We start from the raw sequence: 27,215 nt of genomic DNA on the forward strand, positions 1-27,215 counted from the left end.
AACTCCCATAATGTCAAGAAAGGAAATATTCTTACACCTATTTTCCTTATCAAACAGAAAAATACAACCGTACACCCTCTGAATTCAAGTTACTCTTTTACCGAACTAAGACCAGCTTAATTGCCTTGTTAACTCATCGTAAAACACACTTCATTCAAACTTGACAAACAAAATAAAACTCGTCTTGGTTAGTCTTTCCACTTTTCCAACAATCACCAACTCTGGTTTGGTCAAAGTAAATCCTTAATTCACCGAGTCAGATGTGAAAGATATTTTGGCTCTACACGCTGTGGCTGCCTCTCTGATGCCCGACCTCTGTCTCGCTCTTCTGCCGCTTGACGCCTCTCCTGTCCCCTTACGGTGAACATATATAGGCCTAACCAGACTACAGCCATGCTAGTGGCTCTGAGGCTGTGCTTAAGCACAGCAGTGCTTTGAGCTAAACACTAATGTCACGGAGAAGAGGGAGCTATATTTGATGGGTGAATGATAGAAGACTAATTATGACACCTTGAGAATTGCACCCCACGAAATACAGTAAGTATGACTAGGATTAGGAAATACATATTACCAAATACCAATAACTTTAAGTTCACACTTCAACAATAAGGTACACAGTCTTGTTCACTGATATGACAGAGACAAAAAGTGAATTTCAGAAAAAGTGATTTTTATTAAAATAAATACAAAAAAGGAAACTGTAAGTTACTGCTGAAAAGACAAACAAATCAGTTCATGGTTGAAGATGAACAATGGGATATTTGAACTAGAATTATAAATAATATATTACAAAAGTATTTTAAAATATGATTAAAATCTTTTACAATTGAAAGTTCCCAATAAAAGCGTGCTTCCAGTGTTCAGAATTAAAGCAACAAAACTAATAATCCTAAGTGGGCTGAGGCTGGTGAATGAGGTTGTTCTAGGACCTTGAATATCTGTAGCAATTTTCGTGGAAATCTTGTCCAGATATTTCAGTGTGGACCAAAGTGGTGGACCGACAGACCGACATTGCCATCCCCAGAGCCATGCCGCTAGCATGGCTAAAGATAATAGCGAATAGCCTAAAACACGACAGCCATTTATACATTTACACAACATTTGTTCACTCCAAACTATTTCCACTGAAATATAAAAGACTTATCAAAACAGGCAGTTTTGCTGTGAGAACCTGTAAAGCAGATAACCACTGGCTAAATTGGCTAAAATGATGATCAAATCATCAAAAGTCAGAATACCCCCAAGAGACAAGAGAATAACTTCCATATTTCCCTCTGAATGTATCTTTTTTTTTGTATTTCTCCTGTGATAAAGCTTGTATATTGAGTTCATAGGAACAGATTCTTAAAGCTTGTTTTTTTTTTAAATCATTTTGACTTTTTTCAGAGCAGAAATTAAAGAGGTGTCAAGAAATGAGAGGAGAGAGAGGAGTGATGACATGCAACTAAGGCCAGACTGGAATTTGGAAAGCTGTGATGGTGGCTGTCTTAAATGGGCCTTAAACCCCCTATGACCCTGCCAGGGATCATAAGACCTAAAAGATACAGTATATAATCTCCTACACTATAAATATAAATGGATATATGTTGATACAGGTAGACGACAACACACACACACACACACACACACACACACACAAAGAAAACAATCCTCAAATAAGATGGCAGGGTGTACCATATTTGTGGTGCATAAGCACTGAATTTTCTGTAGGCAGATTTTGATTACCTCCTGGGAATTTGGAGAAAACAGCTGAGAGATCTGCAAGGTGGATAAACTGGAAGCATGTAAGGAATGTACTGGGGCCAGACCATTAAATGCTTTAGACCAGGAGCAAAATGATTTGTTTTTTAATGAACAGGTAGCCAATCGAGATATTTGAGGATCAGAGCAATATCATTAAGTGAGGCAGCTGAATGGCTTTTACAGGAAGACCAGTAAAAAGGGCGGTACAGTAACCTGGTCTGCTGATATCAAAGGAATAGACAAGAGCTTCTGAATCTGACTGGGACAGAAAGCAACAGATGTTTGAGATATTCCTGAGATGATCTGTGACTACAGATTAATGTCAGCATCAATGATTGATTTATATAGAGCAACCTGTTACATTAATCATATCTATTTCAGCACCATTTGCACTCATTGTCTTACTGTTTACAAATGTTACTGTGGTTGTTTATTAAGACTTTAAAAATATATATATATGTACATAGTAGCTTAATGTTTGTTGACCTTGTTGTCCTTGTTTTTAAGCTGTATTTATGTCTATTTCTGTGTATGTACATTGAGAGCAACGAAATGTTTGGAGAAAAATGTATCAGTGCTGGAGAATAGGCACATCAGTCTGCCCTGTGGGCCAACAACAGGGTGTGGTTCACATCTATAAAATGAAACTTAATGTTCAGTCAAAGAAGAAGATAGAACCACAGGTTTTCTTTTTCTGCTGGAATCCTATTACAGTTTCTAGATTACAGTGAGAAAAATGTTTATGTATTTTCTTAAATGCACTGATTATTTTGCAGTTCTACATTTGTGCATAACTTACATAGACTCCCATGAGTTTTACTCCTTTTTTTAGTTTTAGTTAGAATTAATATATTAACAAAACAAAGGTCAATGCAAAACAAAATCTAAGCTTGCCACATCCGTAACGGCACACATGCAGTGAGTTTGGTGACCCACTGAGAACATTTTATTTCTGTGACATATTCAGTCAGCTCATGTGTTATATAATTGTTCAGCATGTTTTCACAGCTCTGGACCACAGTTTGACTGTTTTAGGGTGGGCTTTGTTTCTGAATGTACATCTCGTTTAAATGTGTGTGTCACAGACACGCATCTTCTGTCTTTGCTGCTGTTATTTTGGTTTGTTCCCCGCTGCACTTTCTCACTCATGGGGTTTCTATGATCTAATGTTGAAAGAGGAAGTGAGAAGGAGTTGCTAAAAGCCCCATGAAGCGCTGCACGGTCCATAGCACTATAAGAAGGGGAAGTGTAAGCAACACTAAACACAAGTCTGAAAACAGAGACAAGCAGATTGTTCTCCCAAACAGGTAGGACCTAAACTTTATTTCTCATCTTCATTTGTGTCTGAATAAGATCTCTAAAATTTTAGAGATCAAGTTTCACTTACGCGATTCTGTCGCTTTCCTCTTTAACATATAGAAATGTGTTGACGTTACATCTCCAGAGAATACGTCTTTTAAAAAAAAAAAGACCCAATAAAAACAAACAAAAAAATAGCTTTAAAATGAATCCAACATGGTCAGTCATCTAAGTCGAAGTATCAACTTTGTAAAAATATATACTTAATTGAAAAACAAATTCTGGCAGCTGTAGTTTAGTAACGTGTACCTAAATATAGATCAAATATTAGCTAAATTATGTATAGTTCTGACATCAGTCTTTGTTAATCATTACAGCATACAGCAAAAATCAATTATAAATACAACACAATAATATACAATTTGATGCTTTTGATTAAATTCATATCTTAAACATATGTACTTTGGGGATAGTTATGAGAGGATTTTTACCCAGAAGTATTCATTTTATATTTTGGTATTTCCACAGTAGACCAAACCCCTGTGATGTCATCAGCAACACCAACCATAATGTATTCATGTCATGTTTAATAAATATAAAATGTATTCGAAACGCACTTTCTGCTTGTAAACTGAGAGGAAACAGGAAGTGAGATGTGTCTGCATCTCTTCCCCGCAGTGTGACTGTGACGTTTTACAGTGACGAATGCGCACACGCACAGAAACAAAAGGCCTAAATATTTGGCTTTTGAGTGCAGACCAGATTTACTTTGGCTTCCTCTGTTCATATTAGATGAAATATGATAATATGATGTTTTGTTTTTTTTTCTCGTTGCAGGTCTGATCAGAGGTGTTACAGAATGGCTCAAGGCTGCCTCAAGTTTTTAAAGTACACCATGTGTGCTGCCAACTTCCTTTGTTTTGTATGTATGTCTCAATCATCCAGCATCACATTTAGAGGTCATTATCGTACATGTTGTTAGTATCAATTTTTATCAACCAGGGGTCCTTCTACAGTTGTCAGGGGGTGTGTGGAACAGTTGTGGTGTAACTCAGCTAATAACAGAAATCATGATTTGATAAATATCCATACATTTGTAACACCTGAATACCACCTGCTTTTGTTGAGAGTGTGTGAAAACTAGTTAGCAAACTTAAAAAAAAAAAGTCTAAATTAATGGCTAAAAGCGACAGATAAATAGTTCAAATGTCCAGATTCACCCACGTGTGAAGTGTTGCTGGTACAAACATGACTGAACCTACTGAAAAAAGGAAAAAGTCAGTGGTGGAGGAAGTATTCAGATCATTTACTTAAAGGTAAAGGTTATCTGTGGCTGTCGCAGGACTGTAAAAAGCCCATCCAGTGGCCTCCCTGCCTGCCTACCTGCCGCACTCTGCCCGTGCACTCATTGCGCATGAAAATGTGTTTTGAGGGAGGCCTGAAGGGACGGAGTGGGATTTTATTCGGTTGGATACTTTCAAAATCTAGCTGTCTCTTGATAGTTTCTCCAACGTTACCTACCCTAGCTTTAAGTAAAATATATGCAAAATATAGTAAGTAAATAAGTACTCATCATGAAGAAAAAATGCTCCTGTCAGTGTTATATTATTATCTACATATGATATAATTGGATTATTATGATGCATTCATGTGTAAGAAGCATTGTATGTTTCAGCTGGTTAAGTTGGAGTTCATTTTTATATATATATGTGTGTGTGTGTGTGTATATATATACTGTACTTAGATTAACCTACAGCAATGCATCGTATTATAAGTCATTTAAGGTTTTGTATATAATAACTTCATCTGCAAAGTAACTAGTAACTACAGCTGTTAAATATAATGGAGTAAAAAGTACAATATTTCCCTCTGAAATGTAGTGAAGTAGAATTACTTGAATACATTACACCACTAAGAAAAAAATGCCCTTGAGCAAGGCACTGAACCCCTAGTTGCTCTGGTGGTGCTGCTCAGTGAAGAAACTGCTGAATGAATGTTTCTGTGATGATGAAATCAGGTAACTAAGGTGTAGGCGTGTGTAGCATGAACCTGACCGGAGTGTGTGTTTTCTCCTGCCAGATATGTGGTGTGGCGGTGCTGGGTTTCGGTGTGTACATGATGGTGAACTTCAAGATGGCCGCACTCACCCCTAACTTGGCCAAATTCAACGTGGCCAACATGCTCCTGATCAGCGGCATCGTCATCACCTGCGTGTCCTTCCTGGGCTTCCTGGGCGCTCTGAAGGAGAACCGCTGTCTCCTCCTGACGGTATGACACACATAGCACCCCTGGGTGCTCCAACTGGTTGTGGTAGTCAGTCTGCTAACTTCTCACCTTAACACAACCTGGATTGTCAATTCACCCCCTAAATGTGTATATATATTATACGTACTTCCATTTACACCTGTTGACTGTGTTCTGTGGATCATCTAGAAAAAGTGAGACACTTTTTTAAAAGTAATTTTTTAATGCTGTGAACACCACAAATGAAATTCTATTCATCTCATTTATATTGGAAGACAGATATCTCAAAACCTGGACACCAAAACATAACTGCAGGGCTAGATAACACCAGAAAAAATGACGACGATGTAATTTGAGTGAATTGACCTTTTTTCTTCAGTGGATTCACAGTGAAAGAAACATTTGAACACAATGCAACATGTTCCTGTTTTATATTTATTGTCTAACATTTTCCATTACCAATGTAAAATAATTAATTCATTAAAGGATTATTTACATTCCTTACAACTTCAAACTTAATAGTTTTTACCTTCTATCTTCGTCTTCTATCAGTTAGGATCACACTGTACTCTGGGAACATGGCGACATTGCTACAACAGCGTCCAACAGGGAAACAAACAGGTTGCAAACAAGTCAACAGTTTAGCCAGATTATCTAAACCAATTTATTTGGAGGTAAAAAATGAAAGTGAGCGCACCCAAAATGTCACAGGAAAACGTACCCCATATGTGACCTCGTACATTATGTGATTGCCATGAAATTTTGTACAGATATTCATGATGAATCTGTTTACTGTTACTCTCGCGCCGCCAGGAGGTTGACATTTTGGGGTTTTGAGTGAAATGTCTCTATAACTATTGGATGGATTGCCATGAAATTTGGTCCATACATTCATGTTGCCCATGTGATGAACCCTAATTAACCTGGTGATTGCTTAACTTTTCATTTAGCGCCATCAGCAGGTCAAATTTTGACTATTTCAAATAATTTTATATTTTTGGTTTATGACCGAATACCTGCAAAACTAATGACATTCCCATCAGCCTCAGCTGTATTTTGTGTTTAGAATTAAAGCGGGTGTGCACAACTACAGAAACAACAGTTAAAGCAGGAAGTGGGTCTGTAAACTGTGATGGATGTTTACAGTGGACCATTTGGTTAATAATTTTACTGTTCGCCTTTGTTTTCTGTTTGACTAACCTGCAGGTTCTTTTCAAACCTGTGTGATTGTCTGACTGCTTGTGTTTCTTGCCCCATAGGACCTACAGTATTTTGAGCCATGTTACAATCAGAATCAGAAATACTTTATTGATCCCCGAGGGGAAACTCTTTCGTTACAGCTGCTCACCATCACATCAATGCACACAGGAATAGAAGTACTAATAGAATAGAAATAGAAATAATAATAAAATAAGTCCGCAACAAGACAGCTATTTCTAGTAAGAAATAAGAGATGTGCAAATCAAAATATAATACAATATAATACAGCTACAATGTTATTATTACTGATAAAAAAGATGAACAAAAGTAAGAAAATAAGTTCCAATTTGCAATAAACTGGAATTTTCCTTTAATTTCTGTAAATATTATGTGGTACTGTCATATTTGAATGTGTTTTAAAGAATAAAATACAATAGTGTTGTGAAATATACTCTGTTGATAGTTTTTCCTGCTGCTGTTCCTTCTGATGCTCGTGGAGCTGACAGCAGCATGCTTCCTACTCATGTATGAGAGCAAGGTAGGGTCACGTCCATCTGTACTCATAATGTTTGTTGTGCTAATAAATGAACACATGTAAATCTGCAAATCTCACCTCACTGTTTAGATTGGTGAATTGGTGACCGAGGATCTCAACAAGGGTTTGAAAAATGCAAGAGATAATCGTGTAAATTCAACGAATGTAGTGAATGAGTGGGATCTGCTTCAGAGAAACGTAAGTGTATCAGAGACATACTGACCGCTCACATAATATAGTGACACAAATGACTACAGGTGTGGATGGTGTGCCAAAATACTGAGAGCTAAGTGATCTCAGTCTGATGTTATAAAACTTTTTTTTCTTCTTTCTTCTCTGATTTGTTTTAGTTGGATTGCTGTGGAGTCGATAATGTGACAGACTGGGGAATGAAAATACCTGATTCTTGCTGCCCTGATGGATGTAACAGCAAGAAGTACAGGCTAAAGGTAGACACAGTGTAACCTCTGTAAAGACATACTGTAGTGGTCAGGATCACATGTTTTTGAAATGCCAGCTAGATTTGCATTATTATTATTATTGCATTATTATTTGCATTTGACTGTTGGTTGCAGTTAATCTCAACTTTATGCTCTTTGTTTGCAGGGTTGTTTGATCACCTTGCAGAACTTCTTTGAGGATAATTTTCTAAACACTGGGGTTTCTGTCATTGCCCTCTGCATTATCGAGGTAAACTGATGTTAGTTACCAAACTGTAAGAAAGCAGTTTTTGTTAACTTCTCCATACAAAATCTAAGCACATTAATTGCACTGTGGGCTATTGCAAAGTGAACCTGAGGAAACTGGCCTGCTGATGTAATATTTGTTTCAGGCCAACTTCAGCCTCTTTTAGCTAATTCTTTTGGTTGTCCGGTCCCCAAATCCGCTCTCACCTTGTCTTTAGCTGCTAAAGACCCAGACATTTCCCCTAAGGAGTTGGTGGAGAACCACCCAGAGCTAAAAGGAGAGTGAATATTGGACTTACCTTCATCAGGTGGACACAAACACTACTCCAAATTAATGCTGATTTTGCTCTGTGTCTGCTGGAAGTGTAAACTGTTTGCTAACACATTTGCTAACTAAAACTCTTAGCTTTAGTCAAAAATCTTTTTCCCAATAACTACAGTATTTCGTGACCTCAAAATAACAGACCCTGAGACGTAATTACACATATGGACTCTACAGCCTAAATCTGTTTGCTTCAAAAAAAAAAAAAAAAAGGTTGTAATTTGGAATAAAGTGCCAAAGAAATATTGATTTGGAGGTTTTTACACATAGTAATAGCTATGAGAATCTATCCATACTCTTTTCTGTGACAAACATCAGTCACAAGTTAATCTGTTGTGTATTATAATAAATGTTTTCTTATCTTGTCGGTTTCAGGTCTTGGGAATGTGTTTCGCCATGACACTGTACTGCCACATCAGTAGCTCTGGACTGGGCTACAAGTTATAGACAATATTCCTTCAAACAATATATCGTTGATCTGCATATTTTTAGAGTTAATATTGTTGTAAAGTTCTGTCTTTTAAAAATCATATGTGCAGAAGGCTGGAAAAGGCATGGGATGTTTCTGAAAAAGCTTATTTGAGATCAGAAAATTTTGTTTAGACAAAACTGTCATTTTAATATGCTTTGTTTTACCACGACCACAAAAATATTTCTGAATTTGCCACAAACTTTTCCATCCACTTGAAAATTAAACAAATGTTTTCAGACATGTTATCTTCTGTAATTGTGAGCGATCAAGCGATGTAAAATGCTATTTCAATAAGAGTTGTGCAAAATGAAAGCTGTTCTGTCATTTGACTGAACTCGCCCTCAACTTCTCTATATTGTACATCATTTGAAAGGAATAATTATGCAGCTGTTCTTGTAAAATATTACATATCCACTGTAACTTGCTTCCACTTTTCACACTTGACAGCTTTCGGAAATCTTATAATAAATCAATAAAAAGTTATAGTATTAAGTCTGAACTGTATCCTCCATTTTGACTTATCTTCATGTTGTCAGATGATCAGCACTTCCTGTCTCTAGCTTGCAGTTCACTGGTATGTGATGGGGCCAGAAATAGTACCACTTCCTTTTTTGACCCTGTTCAACCATCAGTTGGTTCCTCTAAACTAAAATCTGATACTTGTGTTTCTCTAAATCTCATTATTTAAGAAACAGTGAAAATTGTTTTACATTCAGTTACCACTCAATATAAAATGTTTAAGACTTACAATTTTTAAGGAAGTTCAGGAATTCTGTCAAGAAACTGACCCAATTGTAAACAGTTACTTGTCTCACAAAAAATCCATTGAAATAACGCTGAGACGATTGTACAAAAAGTAACACAGCAGGTAACACAGATGAATTTATTTATTTAAAGAATAAATCCTGCATCAATATTTTAAGACAACTAAAAAAATACTAAGATTTCCTTTACACTTTAAAATAATTTTGTTCTTTTTGAAACCATCACACAAAAAATAGAAACAAGTACAATTTTTGTAATAAAAAAAGTAACTGTACACAGCAGAGTATACCATTTATTGCAAACTGAACACCCCTGACACCTCAGAAACTATAAACACAAGTATTGCAATTCACCTAGAAATATCAAAAGACCAAAATAAACAACAACCAAAAACTACTCTGGTACAGCTCTCTCATTCTCTTCTTCTCTGAAACAAACAGCTGTGTTAAGACTGGTTTTACCCGTCCGGTGCAGACAGCACAGTATCTTATCTGTCATGAAGCTATTCAGGTTTAACGGGGATTTCCAGTAACTGTGGCACTTGTTCCCTCCTCCTTTAGATACCAGATGAACACAGTCCTCTTTGGGAGACACCACACGAACACAAAACTGAACCAAAATGACTCAATCCTTTCTAAACAGGGAAATAAAAGAGTCCTCCACTTCAGTGAGTCCCTCTGAGTGGTGATGCACGTATGACATTGATTCACAGGAAACCTGGTGCAACATTATTGTAAAGCACTCCTGATCTTGAAATTTTAAAAAGACATTCTGTCCTTGCTATTGCTGAAAGGTTATAAAAAGCAGCTCATTTAGAAAAGATGGGTTTCTTTCATTCAGCAGCCTTAGGCCATTCAAATACTTATAAGCTACACTATATTATATATTATATTATATATTGTCACACAGGACAAGCTCATGTTTAACACACCACCAACCATATTACAAGTTACTTTTACAGTATTTTGAAGTGTTGCCATTAACAAATGCTATGGTAGTGAAACCCTATGAACAAAATGTTGCTAAAATTTTTATACCTAGTTTGGCTTCAAGAAGTTTAAAAGAAAAGCCATTACAAATGCCCCTGCAGGAGACGGTATCTGAATAAAAGTCATTTGGAGGAGCAGACAGTACCGTGCCTAAAAGAACATTCTTGTTAGAGAGAGTGCCCGGCGATGACGTGAATGTTGCAAAGAAGTGATCTCTCTCGGTAAACATTTAATCCACCTCAAAGAGTCACAGACGCAGACGAGAACATCTGCAAAGACATCAATAAATAAGAGAAAGACAGAAACAGTCTTTCCCAACCCTTGTTCACAAATCCCCATCCCAACCCCCGCTGGTAAAATCAATGTCCCCCCAACCATGATCCACCGATATAACTGGAATGAGTAAGAACAGTTAGGGTACCCAGCCCCTATTTTCACAACATTAAAATATCAAGGTTTAAACATCTGATCTGCTGTCCATCATTAATGACTGACACAGATGTTAAGATCTATTCTGCTTAATGTTCAGTCACATCACATACAATATACAGAGAAGCAAGGCCAGTTCACAGAACACCAACACCACCTGAAGTTACCTCAGTTTTGTTTTGTTTTCTCAGAATTAACCATTTCCATTCAGGAAAGTGAACGTACTGACTGACCATCAGGTATGAATCTGTGACAGGAAACTTTACTGAACCTGAAAGCACTACCCTGCTGATGGTACTGATACACTGTACACAGTTGTAACACTGTCAACTGTCTGGTTTAAAACTACATGATCTGACAACTTCAGGCATGACAATTTCTAAAGAAACCAAATCTAAGAACACCGCTAATAGTTACGCAAGGCAGCTTGCTTTTATGCATTTTAGCTAAAGTCAGTAAACTTTACAGTATACACTGGAAACTTATTCCATCATGAAGCAGTACACCTGAGCATTTAATGTTGACTAGGGGGTCAAACACAACCCTGAACAAAATAATCCTCAGGAATGAATGGAAGTGTCTGCCTCACTGAGTCCATTTACCACGTTAGTTGTGCGACAGCAGGAACTAGTTAGCAGATCACACTGTGAACAACATGATCAACAAGTCACTGTTTTGGGTGTGAGAGCAAGGAAAGGATGGCAGTGTACGGACAGACAGGCTTGGCCAAGAAACACTGGCCGCAAGTGAAATTTTCATTGTTCATTCATTGTTTGACCACTTTCTATCCCAATGTACATTGTGCAGAAGGCAGGATAACTCTCAGAGTTGCCACTCCACTACAATGATATAACAGGTTTGCAAACAGCCTCTACACATTAATTACATACAAACACAAGGTGAATGTACAAGGTCCACACAGAATTTTTTTTGTGAATCTCATGAAAGCCATATGCCACACTGAATCCTTGTGCCATCCTGGCTATCAACAGATTTCCATGCTTCCTCCTTTACAAATCTAATTTAGCTTTTTGAACAGCTGCCTGGGGAAAAAAAAAATAAAAATAGATGTAGACAATGACAGCCTCTTCAAGTTTCCTGGGGCCTGTGCTACGAAGCAGGATTTAGGGTTAGTGAGGTAACTTCAGGTTCAACCCTGGGTTTTCAGTCCTACAACAGTGGTTCACTTCTTTCCAGGGTAGATTGCCATGGTAACTTCTGCTGAACACCTAACCTGCTCCGGAACAGGTTATGTTCGAGATAAGCAATGATATTATAAGCCTATTAATTCACGCATTCACACAGTTGGTGATTTTTTGCCAGCTGTCCTTCCTGCATTTGGCAGCTGCAGCTGTGTTGCTTTCAGGCTGGAATATGTGTTTAACTTCTTTGTATTTCTCTGATATTATAATTTGCTTCTTCGTTTGTAAAATATGCCACTCTGCTGCCAGTAGACTTGTCCACATTTGCGATTGATCATATACTGTAAACACCGCCCCTTTAATGTGAACACGCTCGTGGCTAGATTGGGGAAACCTGGGTTGACTTATCAAGTTGATAACCACTGTCGTGTGACTGCTTAGCGTGATTGCGGCTGTTAGGGTTAGTGAAGCCAGATATCAAAAAGATATCCTGGGTATGGTGAACTTGCTTCGTAGTACAGGCCCCTAACTGTTGTTTGAAAGATAACGCCAGGCATAAAAGTCTCAAAACCAACAATTTGAGAATGCTCGCATCACTCTGGAGTTGATGCTTCTCACACCTCCCACAGTGCGTCCCAAGTTGGAGTGACTAATTAACCAAGTTACTCACAGTGTTAATGCATCTTCAACAGCTACAGTACTAGTTAAAGTGTATGTGTGTGGGCATGTATCTGTGAAATATCAACCAGTGGCTAATCCATGGTGCAGCGTTTGAGAGAATTAAGAATAAACTTTTAAGACTAGACTGCAAAAGACTTGTTGAAGCTGTGTGCCGTGTCGGTGCACTCCAGTCCAATATGTCTTGTCTCCGAGGTGTATAAAAACACTGAACAGAAAACTCACCATATGTAGCAGCAATACAACTAACCATTTACAAGAACGCAACTTACTAAGGTCTGTCAATTCCTCATTAGGCTAAAAATGATCATTTAAGAAAACAAAATAAGTAAAAGCCATCTCATCTGCAATCTGGAGTGGGGTGACATTCTGGTAAAACTCATGAAAGGAATCAAAATAAAAGGCCTTGGGAGTTCCCTGTTCTTTGAGAGTTCTTTGAATTTGATGATGTGCTCTGCTGAGAGCTGTACATTAACACATGTGAATGTGTTCATCACCGTGTATTAGGGGCAGACCAATAAAACTGAGCTGCAAAAATATTGGTCCTAACAATTTAATCCTGTACTTATTACAACAAGCTGAAAGAAATCCCAGTGGAGTAACGTAATTAACATTACAAGTAACATGAAATTAATTTGTTTCAGGAATTCACAGCATCTTAAGATGGGGCATGACTCTTTTAGCTTTTAATTACTTTGAAGAAAATTAGTAAAACTGGTTTAACTTGGCCTGTTGGCCAGGTTTTAAGACTCAGAGGAATAAATGAATTAAAATGCATATCTCTACCCCTCAGATTGAAGTGTGGTAACAGAAACATTTTTTTATTTGATCTACAGCCAATTTTTGTCAGGCCTTGCTGAGTTAGCTGTTCAACTTCCACATGCTCTTTTGGAGTTTTAGTTTTTTTTTTGTCCATTGCAACATCAATGGGTCCAAGATGAACTTGGTGATTAAAAAGACAACCTGTGGCCTCTGAGGCATCGGGATGTTGTGGTTTTGGACAGGGTGACATCCTCTCTGCCCAGTGCTGTGGGGAGCTTAGAGGGGCATCAGCCTGGTGGTGTGGAACAGGAGGGGGTTCAGGTCCTCAGCATGGACAGCCCGATGGAGTGACGGCTCTGAGCGACTCCGCTCGATTTTTGGCAGCAGGTCTTGAACCTGCTCAATGGCTACCAGGATCTGATGAAGGAAAACAACCATTGTCAGTAGAGATTTAAGTATGGTGTATGTGGTGGTAACCCTCAAACCACCTGGTCTATTTTAAATGTGTTTCCCATTTACAAACAATTGAGAATGTGCACAATGTAATGGATATTATCAGCATTTAGAGCAATAACTTGCCGGACAACAATGAAATTTCTTTTTAGAAGTACATTTGTATGGAACACTTATCCTTGCATTTCCACAGCTTTTTTAAGATATGACAGATGGAACTCCAGATAGTAGCAGTTTTAACAGTAGCTCAGACTATAAAAAAAAAAGACAATGATAGTAAAATGACAATAGTCGTACAGCTTCTCACACTACAAATGCATAGCCTGGATTAAAGCCACTGTGTGAGATTTAAAGATTTCTGACTTTAGTGGCCCCCAGCGGTGTAGCATCAAAAAAAGACTTTGGAAGAGGGCAACGCACGCCACTACCCCAATTTTGTGAGATAACTTTTGGTACATGTTTAACCTATACACTACTCACCTGTGGAAACAGGGGCCTCTCATCACGTTTGAACTTCAGGCAGTCAACGATAAGCCTTTTCATTGACTTGGGTGAGGTACTATACAGCTTACTGAGGTCTGGAGACAAGTAACCGCGTCCAACCATAAAGATTATCTAAGAAAGAAAACAAGGAGGAGATAGTTACTGAAATCTGACAGTGCTATTCATGTAAGGGTGACAGTGCCAGTCACTAACTTAAGCTGTAGTAAAAAACAAAGAGGTTAAGGGTTGCAATGTTTGCCACCTGGTTTTAAAGTCTTCATTTGATACAGGTGGCAAATGTGAGAAAGCCACCATATTTGGTGATGTTTGTCACTCCATCTGTTGGTCAGTTAGTGAAACACTGAGGTCCAGAGTGAATTACAACTTTTGGATGGATTGCTATGACATTTGGTACAGTTTCCGGAGGATGAATCATATCTTGGGCTCTGTGTTGTGATGGGCATTTTTTCACAATTGTTTTTTGACTTTTTGTAAATTAAACAATGAATTGTTAAATTGATAATATATAACCTGCGCATTAATTGATAATAAAAATAATCATTGTGGTCTCCCCCTGACCTTTCCTCTAGCATGACAGTTAGGCTAAAATTCCCAATTGTAGGTAACATATTTTACAGTCTGAAATGCAGAGGTGCACGGTTGCCACCTGCCAATTATATTAAGTGGAGGTACAGTAGCCCTATCAGCAAGTAAACCCAGGTATCTGCCCATCTCTCCTTTTTTCATCTTTCAAATTAATCTGGCAAAATTTTCAGAAAGATGAGTTGGATTGATCAGATATTCTGCTTTAGACTGCGTCCATGTTGTATTAACACAAGGAAGAGTAGTGTCATGTAACCTGGTCTCTGTTGTTGATATTGGAGTAAGGCAGGGTCCCTGTCATCAGCTCAAACAGCACTACTCCGTAGCCGTATACATCAGACTGGAACGTATATGGGTTGGTGTCCTGCATTCGGATCACCTCAGGAGCCTTAGGAAAAAAAGAGGAAAAGACACTTAATTTGCATAATGACCTGCCAAATTCTCCAGGTAAATTAAACATTATTAGTTAATTTAACTGCTAATTATGCTGCTATTTCTTAAATATAGCAAATATATCTATGCCACCATACAGTACTCATCTTCACATAACACCTGCATGTATGGATTGGAAATGTATCGTAAAAGCATTGAAAAGGTGTACAATAATACAAAAATCTGTTTTTCTACATTTACATGAAAATGTACAGAGACAAACAGTGTCTCTGTAATTATGTCTAATGACATAATGTATGGTACATTAAGGAGGGACATAAAGAAAAAGTTACTAGCCCAAACCAAAAATAAGTTCTTGTGATATACAGTGCATCCAGAAAGTATTCACAGCGCTTCACTTTTTCCACATTTTATGTTACAGCCTTATTCCAAAATGGAATAAATTCATTATTTTCCTCAAAATTCTACAAACAATACCCCATAATGACAACGTGAAAGACGTTTGTTTGAAATCTTTGCAAATTTATTAAAAAAAATAAAAATAAAAATCACATGTACATAAGTATTCACAGCCTTTGGCATGACACTCAGGTGCATCCTGTTTCCACTGATCATACTTGCGATGTTTCTACAACTTGATTGGAGTCCACCTAAATTCAGTTGATTGGACATGATTTGGAAAGGAACACACCTGTCTATATAAAAAGGTCCCACAGTAAACAGTGCATGTCAGAGCACAAACCAAGCCATGAAGTCCAAGGAATTGTCTGTAGACCTCTGAGACAGGATTGTATCGAGGCAAAGATCTGGGGAAGGGTACAGAAAAATTTCTGCAGCATTGAAGGTCCCAATGAGCACAGTGGCCTCCATCATCCATAAATGGAAGAAGTTTGGAACCACCAGGACTCTTCCTAGAGCCGGTCGCCCGGCCAAAATGAGCGATTGGGAGAGAAGGCCCTTAGTCAGGGAGGTGACCAAGAACCCGATGGTCACTCTGACAGCTTTCTCCAGAGGAGAACCTTCCAGAAGAACAACCATCTCTGCAGCACTCCACCAATCAGGCCTGTATGGTAGAGTGGCCAGGCGGAAGCCACTGCTCAGTAAAAGGCACATGACAGCCCGCCTGGAGTTTGCCAAAAGGCACCGGAAGGACTCTCAGACCATGAGAAACAAAATTCTCTGGTCTGATGAAACAAAGATTGAACTCTTTGGCCTGAATGGCAAGCATCATGTCTGGAGGAAACCAGGCCCCGCTCATCAGCTGGCCAGTACCATCCCTACAGTGAAGCATGGTGGTGGCCGCATCATGCTGTGGGGATGTTTTTCAGCGGCAGGAACTGGGAGACTAGTCGGAATCGAGGGAAAGATGAATGCAGCAATGTACAGAGACATCCTTGATGATAACCTGCTCCAGAGCGCTCTGAACCTCAGACTGGGGCGAAGGTTCATCTTCAAACAAGACAACGACCCTAAGCACACTGCCATGATAACAAAGGAGTGGCTACTTGACAACTCTGTGAATGTCCCTGAGTGGCCCAGCCAGAGGCCAGACTTTAAAATTTAAAATAAAATAAAATTTTGAACTATTTATCATTGAAATGTGGCTTCGCACAAACAAGGAGTGTTTACCAGAACTGCCCGAGCCAACTAAATTTGGACCACTGTTCATCATTATATGCAATCTGGTTGTTTCTACTAGAAACAACTTATTCTGCTGCAATTTCCGAAACAGGTTTAAAAAGTCAAATTAAGTGTGGACCAAAAAGTCAAATGTAAATATGCCAGCATCACAGAATAAAACAAAGCAGCGTTACAAATATTGAAGTTACTTAATCTAAATGAAAGTGAAATATTTAACAAAATGTAGGTGACTAAATAAGGGTGGCTGAGGGTAGCTAAATTCAGTATCCGAGAGAACTAAACAGGCAACCAAGGAACATTATCTTCAGAATATGAGCGCACTGAGTCAGGCTATCGTGACAAAAGCTTTCAGTCCAATATTTAAAGTTGAGTTCACCATTTTGTTGTCTTACCTTTTGTTGTCTAATAACATGAAAAGGTATTCCTTAATGCCATAATTGATAATAATCAGTCATTTAGTGGATGTCTCTTCGTTGAAGCAAAATAACTATATACAGTAAAAGAGCCTTACCATCCAGAGAATGGATCCACTGGGCTGTTCTACTTGTTGAGAGCCGCTCCACCGAGACTTCACCGTTGCCAAGCCAAAGTCACCAATCTTAACAGTCCAGCCCTCGTGGAGAAAAATATCTAGCAGAAGAGCTCAGGAAATATTATAATATATAATTAGTTACCACCAAAACAAGCATGAAATTATGAGAGGTGAGAGGTGTAGAAAACAACCCATAGAAAACAATGGGAATGATTTTTACAAAAAAAGAACTTACCCAAGTGGCAGTCAACATTCATTTTATCAACAAAAACTCAACCAAATTTTACATGTTGACTTCACATTCAAATGTTTGGGCATAAAAAAGGTCATGGTTGCCTAGTCTGTATGTTTAAGATCATTCAAACAGATCATTTGTGTAAAAACAGGGCAACGTGTCTTATACTATTCACCCAATATGGATGCTTACACCTTCTGACATCCTTAGTGCTGAAAGTCAGCACTTTAACCTTCAAGTCATTACTTCATTTCAAATCCTATGTACAAAGACAAAACAACTGTTGTTGTCCCCTCTCGTCGTTCTTGTCATGTCTGTCTATTAAAGGTTATTTGTGGTTCAACCTTTGCTAGCTACAGAACCTAGTGTTCAAATTTGAAATTGTGGTTATCAGGTTAGTCTACAGCGGTCTAAGCACAAAAACCTACATACCTACATGGCTACATAGTTAAAAGCTACCACTGGACAATACAAGGATACTGTTTGATTTCAGATCTCGATGAATTATATTCTTTGCATGAAGATAACTGAAAGAGAGAGAAAAAAAAAAATCAGGATCATTGCTTTAATCTTTTCATGGGAAAAGGCAGAGCATCAAATTTTGACAAGACTTGACTCCACTTATTGCATCGTGCACAATATTGGAAAGCCACAGTGTTAAGCCATCAGCTTTCACAGAGGCTCTCATAGTATTAACAGTCTTTACTTTTACTGCATGATTGCCTCCTGCACTATGTCTGATTATCAAATCTTTTCAGACCAATGCTGAAACAAGTTAAACAACATTTAAACAGATTAGGAAAGTTTCAAGTTATGAAATGTAAATGTGATGTATATCATAAACAATTTATCTCTACCAACCATTCTTACAAAGTGCACATTATGTACTGTAAAAAAAAACAAAAAAAACATCAAATTTACACTTGATGTCTAGAACTTAAACAAGGGTGTCAGTGGTGAATAGGTGGTAATGTTGAAATGGAATCTAGCAGCATATCTTACTCCATGCCCTGTGCTGTCTGTCTGGCCACATCAATGCGACGCATAGTGTCAAACTTGGTTTCTGTGACATGCAGATGGCGGTACAGGCTGCTGCCTTCACACCACTGTGTGATGATGGCAAAGTTGGGCTTAGTCATGTAGCCCATGAACAGCAGGATGTTAACATGGCGGGTCTTCCTGCAGAGAACAGAAATAGTAATAGTGTTAGAAATTCCATTGTCTCATCCACAATCCGATTAAGATAAAGGTACAGTTATTGAATCGTTATAATTGAAAGTTAAATAAAAAAATAAATGCGATAACAATATTAACTTGTGTTGGTCAAAGTGGTGCCCACAGAGTTATTATAATGTCCCAGTAAATTGGTTAAATTACTTTTTTTTTAACTGATTATAAAAGTTTCAATAGTGAAAACCTATGGTGAAGAGGGTGAATGTACTGCAGTTGTCAGTGTCCTTTTTCAAATAGAAAGACTTCAAGTAATGTAAAACACAGACAGCACTTCTCACCGTAAGACCTGCATTTCATTTTTGAAGGCCTGCAACTGCTCAGGCGTTGGCATGGTGACTTTAAGGATCTTGATTGCCACGTCTCCATGCCACTTGCCCTTGAAGACTGTTCCAAAGGAGCCAGCACCTATTCTCTTCTGAATGGTGACTTCTCGAGAGTGGACCTCCCAGTAGTAACTAGAGTCTCTGTAGCCCCCTCGGTGCTGAAACACATGGGTCGAATGTTTTGAACTTCTAATTCACACCATAAGTAAATCCCTTTACTTGGTATTTTTGCACAACCAATTTGTGAATCGAACTGCCAGGGTTTTGCAGTCACTATTAACTCTCTCTATACCTGTCTGAAGACAACCAATAATCTGTGAATGAGGTCCAAGACCACGTACCACTTTCTTTTTGTCGTCGGACGAGGAGGGCTTGCGCTCCTTGTGCTCTGAGGGAGACTTGGGTGGTCTTCTCCCCGGAGAGCCGAGAGAAGACGGCGGGCTGGTGGAGGGCTTCGGTGAGGGCTCAGGACCTGCAGGAATGAGAAGGCAGGCAAGAGAGTACTTCAAAAAGGAGAATAATACCACATGTAATATTACAAATTAATACAAATTCTGAAACAGAGGAAGGAAATATAAACTTTTTAAAAACATACCCATTGTGTTGTTGAATTTTAGTGCTTCCTAAAAAGGGAGCAGAGACACAACATTATAAATTCACCTTTCAAGCACTGGATAGGTGTGAAAACAGCCTTAATATGCATTTACATTGGAACCAAAATAGTCAATACAACAACACAAGCTTGGACTGGTGGTGTTGTATTGACAATTGTATCAAAAAGCTAATCAGCTGTAAAAAGCTGGTCAAAGCTGAACATTTCTGGTCACCGATCATAATCGGCCGATATTCGTTCTAAAAAGTTTGATCGGTGGTTTAGAAGATTTGGACACGGTGGATATTTTAAAGATTAATGTAGTTTGTGAGTACACACTAAAAATAAGGTGGAGAATTAAGTAGAATTAAAATAATGAAATAAGAAATAACCTACTTGAAATAGAATTATACACCCCCTTCCCGCCACAGTTATTCTGTGGGAAACACTGTATATTTGTTAAGCTCTAAGCTGCTCTCAACAACCAAGCGGCTGCTATGGTTTAAGTTCCGTCTTTAAGAGAGACAGTGGAATATGTTGCACATGTTGCCTGCCAATAAATAAACTGTTGTCAATTCGGGATACTTTCCCATCTCTTAATTTTAATACTTAATATATAATGTTATTAAGAATAGTTAAATAGAAGCAGATACTGCTTCCAGTGATTGGCCCCTAAAATTCCTGATCGGAACACCCTTAACGCAGTTTTCTGGGCTCTCTTTTCCCCCACCAGATGTGATTTTGGTTTTACAGGCAATGGTTAACACAGGTTACCTGTTGTTGTTATACATTAATGCATACATTGTTGTAACAATAGTAAACAATCAAAAGATGGACCAATCAGCCAACACTGACCTCTATAATGCTGGTACCAGCAGGGCCCACGGTGCTGACCATATGAACATTGGGAGTGGAGGTGGAGCGATGCCTCTGTAGAGATTGGCCATCTCCACCCGGCATGGGGAAGCGAAAGGCAGAGGTCGGAGACAGCAGGTCCATCCTGAGTGACCAAGTAAAAATAGTCACAATTTGTATTTGAATATCAGTTTCATAGACTAAGACTATACTGTCCTTTTAATTTGAATATAATTTATTTAGTATGGGAGTTTACCCAGCAGGCTCTGGGGTTAAGGCTAGGTTGCTCTGTGATGGGGAATTTTCTGGCAATAGTATCCGTGGGTACTCATCTGTGCAGGTATTGGGATCACACCTGGACAAAACATAGGACAAAGGGGATGGGACAAGACCAAAGCGACATAATGAAACAAGGTGTCAGACAAAGAACACCCATTTAAGGACTTCAAGTTGGTGAGACTCTTGTTATGTGAAATTTATATTTTTCTTAACCTCGGCTCCCTGACTCAATGATGAAACCCAGCCAATAATCAAAACAGAAGCCATGATCTGATAAGTAACCCAATGAGGAATTAAGTGGTTGGTGATTTTTCACAAAAACTGACAAAATCCGTTTATTCTTTCAATGACTAAGGAGATGATGATGAAATTGAAATGTTCTGTGGATCTGTGGAACATCTGTGGATCCTTCTCATTGGATAAAGCCTGCATGTTTCTCCTGATGATTTGCACCTAAACTCTCTTCATTGCAGCACCAACAATGCTGGGGAAAGGTTTTTTCTTTTTTTAACAGAGTACATAGTTGTCTTGCCTTATTCTTTATGTCTCATCCTAATACCCCTGTTTTTGAGAGTATGTTAACTCTTGACCTCAACAGTTCTGTAAAACTCTAAAAACAAAAACGCAAAAAAAAAAAAGACAACCAACAAACAAAACGAACAGTATTGACAACTGAGCAAATTGGGGAAGAAAGTGAAATGTGGTTTAAAGCTCCTGAAAAAGCTAGTAAGTGGACTTTGAATTAAGATTCCCCCCCATCTATTAAAACAGGTGCAGTTTGTTTTATTTTGATCAAATATATGTCAAGAACGAACTCGAAGTTCAGTAGGAAATTCAGCTTTCCCCCTCAATCCCATCCATGCTAGGGGTGGCAGCTATGCTTAACAAACAGTGGCAAGTTGGAAATAACTCTTGCCCTTGTTGGCATCATATGACCAGAAAGGCACTTGGTACCCTTATACAAGTACACCCACAAATAAACTGAACAGAATCAGTGCATGATACTGAACACTTCTTCTCCAGCTCACCGTTTGCTCACTGTATCCATGTCCACGCACACAGTAGGGACCTTGCTACTGCAGTGCTGGTGAAATTTGTAGCCGCATGTCTGACATCTGAAGCCGTTAAAAAGAAACTTGTGGCAAAAATCACAGTAAGCCAGCTTGAAGAAGGTTTTCCGTACCTGCAGAGATGAAGACGCCACAATATTAATTTCTACAGCAGCAATGTTTAAGAACATTTAGGCAAAAAATAATTGAGAAACCAAATATAGGGTAGTAAGGTTGGCATTCTGTAAATATAAGGTCTTTCAGAGAAGCTATAAACATGTTAAACAGGGAATGTGTGTTTGCCAGCTACTTACAAAGTTGTGCATGGTAAGGGGAATATCATCCAGGACTTCGACTAAAAGCTCCTCTCCAACCAGAGGAGTTATGTCTGTATCCCAATCTGTCAGTCTCTTACGGCTGGAGAGGCAAAGACATGAAAAATTGAAAAACTTAAATGAAAGTTTGTACATATTATCAGGTTTATAACCCATAGATTTCCAGACCTGCAGTGGCTATTTAGACCATTTATTTCTCACAATAAAATAGTGATTTCTTGTATTAATGTGAGGAAAAAGGGCCTTCTTCATTGGTCTACATCAATACTGCATGATAAACTCATCTCTCTTGGAAAATGGGATCATGAACAGTTTAACATATGATGTGCAGTGATTTTTGAGATACACAAGCAGTCAGGCGATCAGACAGGTTGTAAATAAGCAAACAGTTTGTCCAGATGATCTAAACCACTTTATTTGTAGGTAAAACTGAAAGCGAGCGCACCTGAAATGTCGGCAGTAATCCCTCATTGCAAACAGAGTGCACACAACTATGTTAAGCAAGGTAGGTCAAAGCTGAATCTGTAAATGATGTTGGATGTTTACAATGGGCACTTGGGGGTAATAATTTTACTGTTCGCCTTTGACTGTCTGATTATCTGACTGCTAGTGTTTCTTGCCCTCCCTCTTTTGGAGAGGTCACCGCATTTCCAGATCTCCACAATTAACTTGGTGCGCACATTATTATTATTATTGATGCACAAAACTATGAAAATTAGATCCAATTTCCCTTTTAAATGTATCCCATATACCTATATACACATTATGAGAGTAATTAGTAATTAGGTAGGTAGGCCTATTGTATTTTTGAGCATGTAATGGTTTGCACCATACTCTGCCTTCAGTCTTAATATTTCACAAATATATCAACAAACCACATGGTACAATATGTAGATCTGAGACTTATGACAATTGTTTGCTGTTGCCTCTTGGATCTTTTATGTAGGCGATGAGGAATACAACCCATTATCCCTATATGGTGTGGGAGGACATTCAGACAATAATGCAATCTTACCCTTCCAGAAGGCGAAATACAGCACAACAGTCTTGGCTTAGGCCTCTCACTTTGAGGGCTTTATCTAGACTCTCATGCACAGTCTGTCCTTGGCGAACATTCACCTGAGAATAGGAAACTGTATTTGAACACTTGTATTTGACTTTGAAAGGACATTCATTGGCCAGGTACACACAGGTAACAAGGAGGCATACTGAGAGCACTCATAAGCAAAAATGACAGCTGCACATTGAGTTAATGTTGACACTACAGATTATCGATGTCTACCCAATTGCAATTGGAGCAGAGGGAAAGGTTAGCAGTAAAGTTGTCTAGTGTCAGTAAATGTACAGTGTAGGTTACAGTTTGCCCATGAATAAATGCTGCAGCTCCTCAATACCCAAGACCTTCCCATGTCTTGCTACCCAGCTGCTGGGTAAAAGTGAAAGTGGTTAGCCCCAAAGTTAGCATCAACTTCAGCCCTGGAGGAAAACAAAGTCTTCCCTGTGCTTCCCGACGGTCTGAAAGCTGCAGCAGGAATGGTTAACGCTATGCTTAAGTTACCTCATTAAGCAGATCATATGATTGTAAAAAATATTTTAAAAACACTAGTCATAGTGATAAACTATTCTTATTAGCTTTTTACTCGCGAAGCTTTTATTGCACTTTCAGTTACAAGATTTTTTTATCGCCGGGGGGAGGACGCTACTTTTAAATCACAATGTTACAATGGTAGAGGGCTCAGTGGTCGATGGCTGTCAGCCATCGGCAATCGACAATGGCATCGTTCATCGGCCCAACCCTGTGACAGAACTTCCAGCAGACTAGAACTTCAGTCCAGTGTACAGATTACTTTGCCCCAAAATAATAATGCTACATTCCTGTTCTGACCACAACAAAGCTCTTATAGAGGACATTGTGGGATGTCAGTCAACCACAGCTGCTGGTTCCATGATATTACCACACAAGATGTTTCACAATTATGTGTGTATTTCGAACATAGTAATACAAAACAGATTTGGTACATAGCGTTGTACATTTGTTAATTTTATATAAATAGCCAAGCAGGAAAACTGGAAGAGCTCAGCCAAATTGTGGTTTGGCAGGATTTCATTCAGCCAGTAAAGTTCTCCTGGCTTCTAAATTCATCTTTTAGAGGAAGAATGCTCTTACTGCATTACTGTGTTTCTGTCTGTGCTGGATGAGGAGACTACATGAGCTGATGCATACATCTACATATCTGTTCAGCAATATTTTTCAGCAAAAACAAAAAGTCAACTCAAGTTTTACCTAAAGGCATGGAAAGTGGACATGATGTATGCAGGCCATGCTGAGGTTTTTTTGAGCATTGTAAAGCTTGGAAACAGTGGAAATATGGTCACATGGACCACCACACAATTTTAACTGCCACGCACAATCATCATTATCACTAACGTTACTATTTAGCACAATGCCACCATGACAGGACAATTTAGCAGCTATTTTTCAGAATGTGAAAACAAGACATCTATGTCTGATAGGAATAAGTCAAACAAACGGAAGATGATGGCAGGCACCATCTGTGAAACCTGATACCAACTGTCCACTAGCTAACTCATTAACATGCTGTAAAAGATGTCAACTTTTGTGTGAGTAATTACACTTACAACCAACAGTGCTGGCAAAATTCTTTCACAGAGGGGGTAATAGTCAACTATCACTCATTAATCTAGTACAGCATACTCATATTTATAATTGCTGTATGTAAAATTGTGTTTTTCTAACAAGAGATGCTGTGTAATTGATAAAGAGCAGTATAGAGCTAATCATCTCACCACTGTCCTCTGTTTGTTGGGGAGGTAGACTCGGATAGTGCCCCCACCTCGGGGTACATCCTCTGGACTAGTCTCCCCCGAGGAGGAGTAGGAGGAGGAGGTGGAGGACATGATGAGAGGCAGGAGGAGCTGGGGCACGCAGCACTTAGAGACCACAACCTCAGGAGAGCTTCATGCACAGTGGGATCCAGAAGAGTTAGCCCTTTACTTAGAACCTACAACAAGATAGACATAGTTTGGACACAATTTACCTCTTGTGTAAATAAAGTGGATCTGATTGTCGGGAAAAAGAGCATTTTCTGTACTAGATATCATGACGATACCATGGGTTGAGGGTGTAGATGCCCCTCCAGAGAAATTAACTGTAAGAATCCAACATAATGCACAAAGCCTGTTCCAAACAGCCTTGACACTCTACATGATTACAAAAAAAACTATGTGAATAACAAAATAAATAAATAAAAGACATACAGCTAAACAATACAACTGTACAAATCTATCCATGTACAAAACTATATAGGAAAAGGGCATGAAACAGGACAAACTATTTCAGTTGTTGTCTCCATTTAAATGACCAAACATACAGTATATCAATCATTTGCAAATGCAAAATTATACATAAACAAGTTATGATGAAAAAGTAGAGCACATAGATTACTGGAAGATTTTAGTTGTTTATGACTATTTAATTATAAATGAAAAATACATTAAGTTAGTATGGAATGGAGGAAGTGGGGTGAGGGGGTACTCATCTCTACTCTCTCAACACTGCCCTAATTTGTATTGACAGAATGTGATGCCAAAAGCTACTAAAAATGTTGACAGCTGAGCAGAGATAGCTACATATCACGCATAACAAGAATGACTAGTCTGCTGGATAGCAAGCAGAACGGACTTTTGACTTTATAACGACATTAAAAATAATGCGTTTGTTTGGTGGCTACATTATGCCGGATACACCAAATAAACCCTAACGAGTCGTAAAAAAGTTCTTAGTCATTCCCATAAAAGGTAAAAACATGTATCGCCGAGGAGGAAAACAAGTAATTGCCTGGGTTTTAAATTATGTCTGGCGATACATGAGAGAATGGCACGTACCGGGTCTTAACGTTAACTTGCATCTGTGGCACAGACAAATGACAACGATATTTACAACTAGTAATAACGTTACCTAACAGAAAACATAAACTTACCCTAAATGATATAACCAAGGATGTGCCAGGTCGAGCTTTACATTAATGTTGAAATCAAGCGCTGACAGCCAAAGTTGCAAACCAGCAAAGTTGCTAACTACTCGCATGATGCTAATACTAGCCGACGTTAGCCAGTTAGCTTAGCATAGGATTTGCCTGCTATGCAATATGACTTTTCGAGTTTTAGGAGGCCATGTTTCTCTCGGGGCGCAAGTTAAACGACTTTGGCTAACTAACCAACTACTTTTAAAGGTAATATCAAGTAGGTAAAAAGTGGCATGATGGCAATATAAAGCTAACGATGCAAAGTTATCAAAGTTTTTGTAAATTCCTCTCAGCTCGACTTGAAACTGTGCTAGCTAGCTGGCTAAGGGCTGACTAGAGTGAGAGAGGAGATTATCTGGCTAACTGAGTGGCTAGCTTACTTTACTGTGTAGAGCATTTATGCTACTCCTAGCCAGCTAACGTTAGCCAATTTGGAGGGGGGGGGTTTACCACCGCGTCAGCTTGTTGGCTACTTCTGGTGTGTTCCGAAAATACACTACAGTGACTTAACAATTGTTTATTTAACATGCGTAAAACAGCACAATACAATTGTCAGGATAACAGCAAAACCTCCTTCCGTGTTTGAATACAATTTGGATACAAGTTAAAATCTTACCTGTAGCAGCCATCTTGGATTCTCTCAATCTAAAGTCGGATATGTCAAGAACTTCGAGGAAAGCGGAAAACCTCGGAAATTCTCGGTCTTCATTGGTTGATTCTTGTAGCTGCGTTCTTTCATTGGGCACCAGCTGTACGTGCAAGAGGTGGGAGTTGTGAGTGTACCGTTTTGTCATGTAAATTAATTAGACTACACATTTTGCAGCAAGGATGTACCACTACTATTTCCACTAATAGAAATAGGTAAAAAAAAAAAAAGCAGTCTTGCATTGTTATTTA

The 27,215-nt window shown here is 38.6% G+C and overlaps 2 protein-coding genes across 3 annotated transcripts; one reads left to right on the forward strand and one right to left on the reverse strand.

The window, feature by feature from the left end:
• Nucleotides 1-2,897: 2,897 nt before the first annotated feature.
• On the forward strand, nucleotides 2,898-9,000 carry LOC122876311 (leukocyte surface antigen CD53-like). The gene is made up of 8 exons (XM_044196465.1): nucleotides 2,898-3,050; nucleotides 3,880-3,964; nucleotides 5,122-5,310; nucleotides 6,950-7,024; nucleotides 7,112-7,219; nucleotides 7,372-7,470; nucleotides 7,628-7,711; nucleotides 8,405-9,000. The coding sequence occupies exons 1-8, from the start codon at nucleotides 2,950-2,952 to the stop codon at nucleotides 8,474-8,476; spliced, it is 813 nt and encodes a 270-aa protein (XP_044052400.1). The 5' UTR covers nucleotides 2,898-2,949; the 3' UTR covers nucleotides 8,477-9,000.
• Nucleotides 9,001-9,370: 370 nt separating this feature from the next.
• araf (A-Raf proto-oncogene, serine/threonine kinase) lies at nucleotides 9,371-27,084 on the reverse strand. 2 transcript variants are annotated; one of them, XM_044196450.1, is made up of 16 exons: nucleotides 26,935-27,084; nucleotides 25,081-25,295; nucleotides 23,288-23,391; nucleotides 22,252-22,354; nucleotides 21,917-22,071; nucleotides 20,866-20,964; nucleotides 20,610-20,754; nucleotides 19,758-19,785; nucleotides 19,504-19,634; nucleotides 19,118-19,320; nucleotides 18,609-18,785; nucleotides 18,087-18,133; nucleotides 17,351-17,469; nucleotides 15,062-15,193; nucleotides 14,200-14,334; nucleotides 9,371-13,683 (listed from the first exon to the last, which is right to left on the reverse strand). In XM_044196450.1, exons 2-16 carry the CDS (start codon nucleotides 25,189-25,191, stop codon nucleotides 13,543-13,545), a joined length of 1,830 nt encoding a protein of 609 aa, XP_044052385.1. In that variant the 5' UTR covers nucleotides 25,192-25,295; nucleotides 26,935-27,084; the 3' UTR covers nucleotides 9,371-13,542. The 2 variants fall into 2 exon arrangements, with proteins under 2 accessions (XP_044052385.1, XP_044052386.1); XM_044196451.1 differs by lacking the exon at nucleotides 26,935-27,084 and adding an exon at nucleotides 26,274-26,702.
• Between the last annotated feature and the right edge of the window lie 131 nt (nucleotides 27,085-27,215).

This window comes from Siniperca chuatsi, linkage group LG5 (genome assembly GCF_020085105.1).
Source record: "Siniperca chuatsi isolate FFG_IHB_CAS linkage group LG5, ASM2008510v1, whole genome shotgun sequence".
Classification (NCBI taxonomy): domain Eukaryota; kingdom Metazoa; phylum Chordata; class Actinopteri; order Centrarchiformes; family Sinipercidae; genus Siniperca; species Siniperca chuatsi.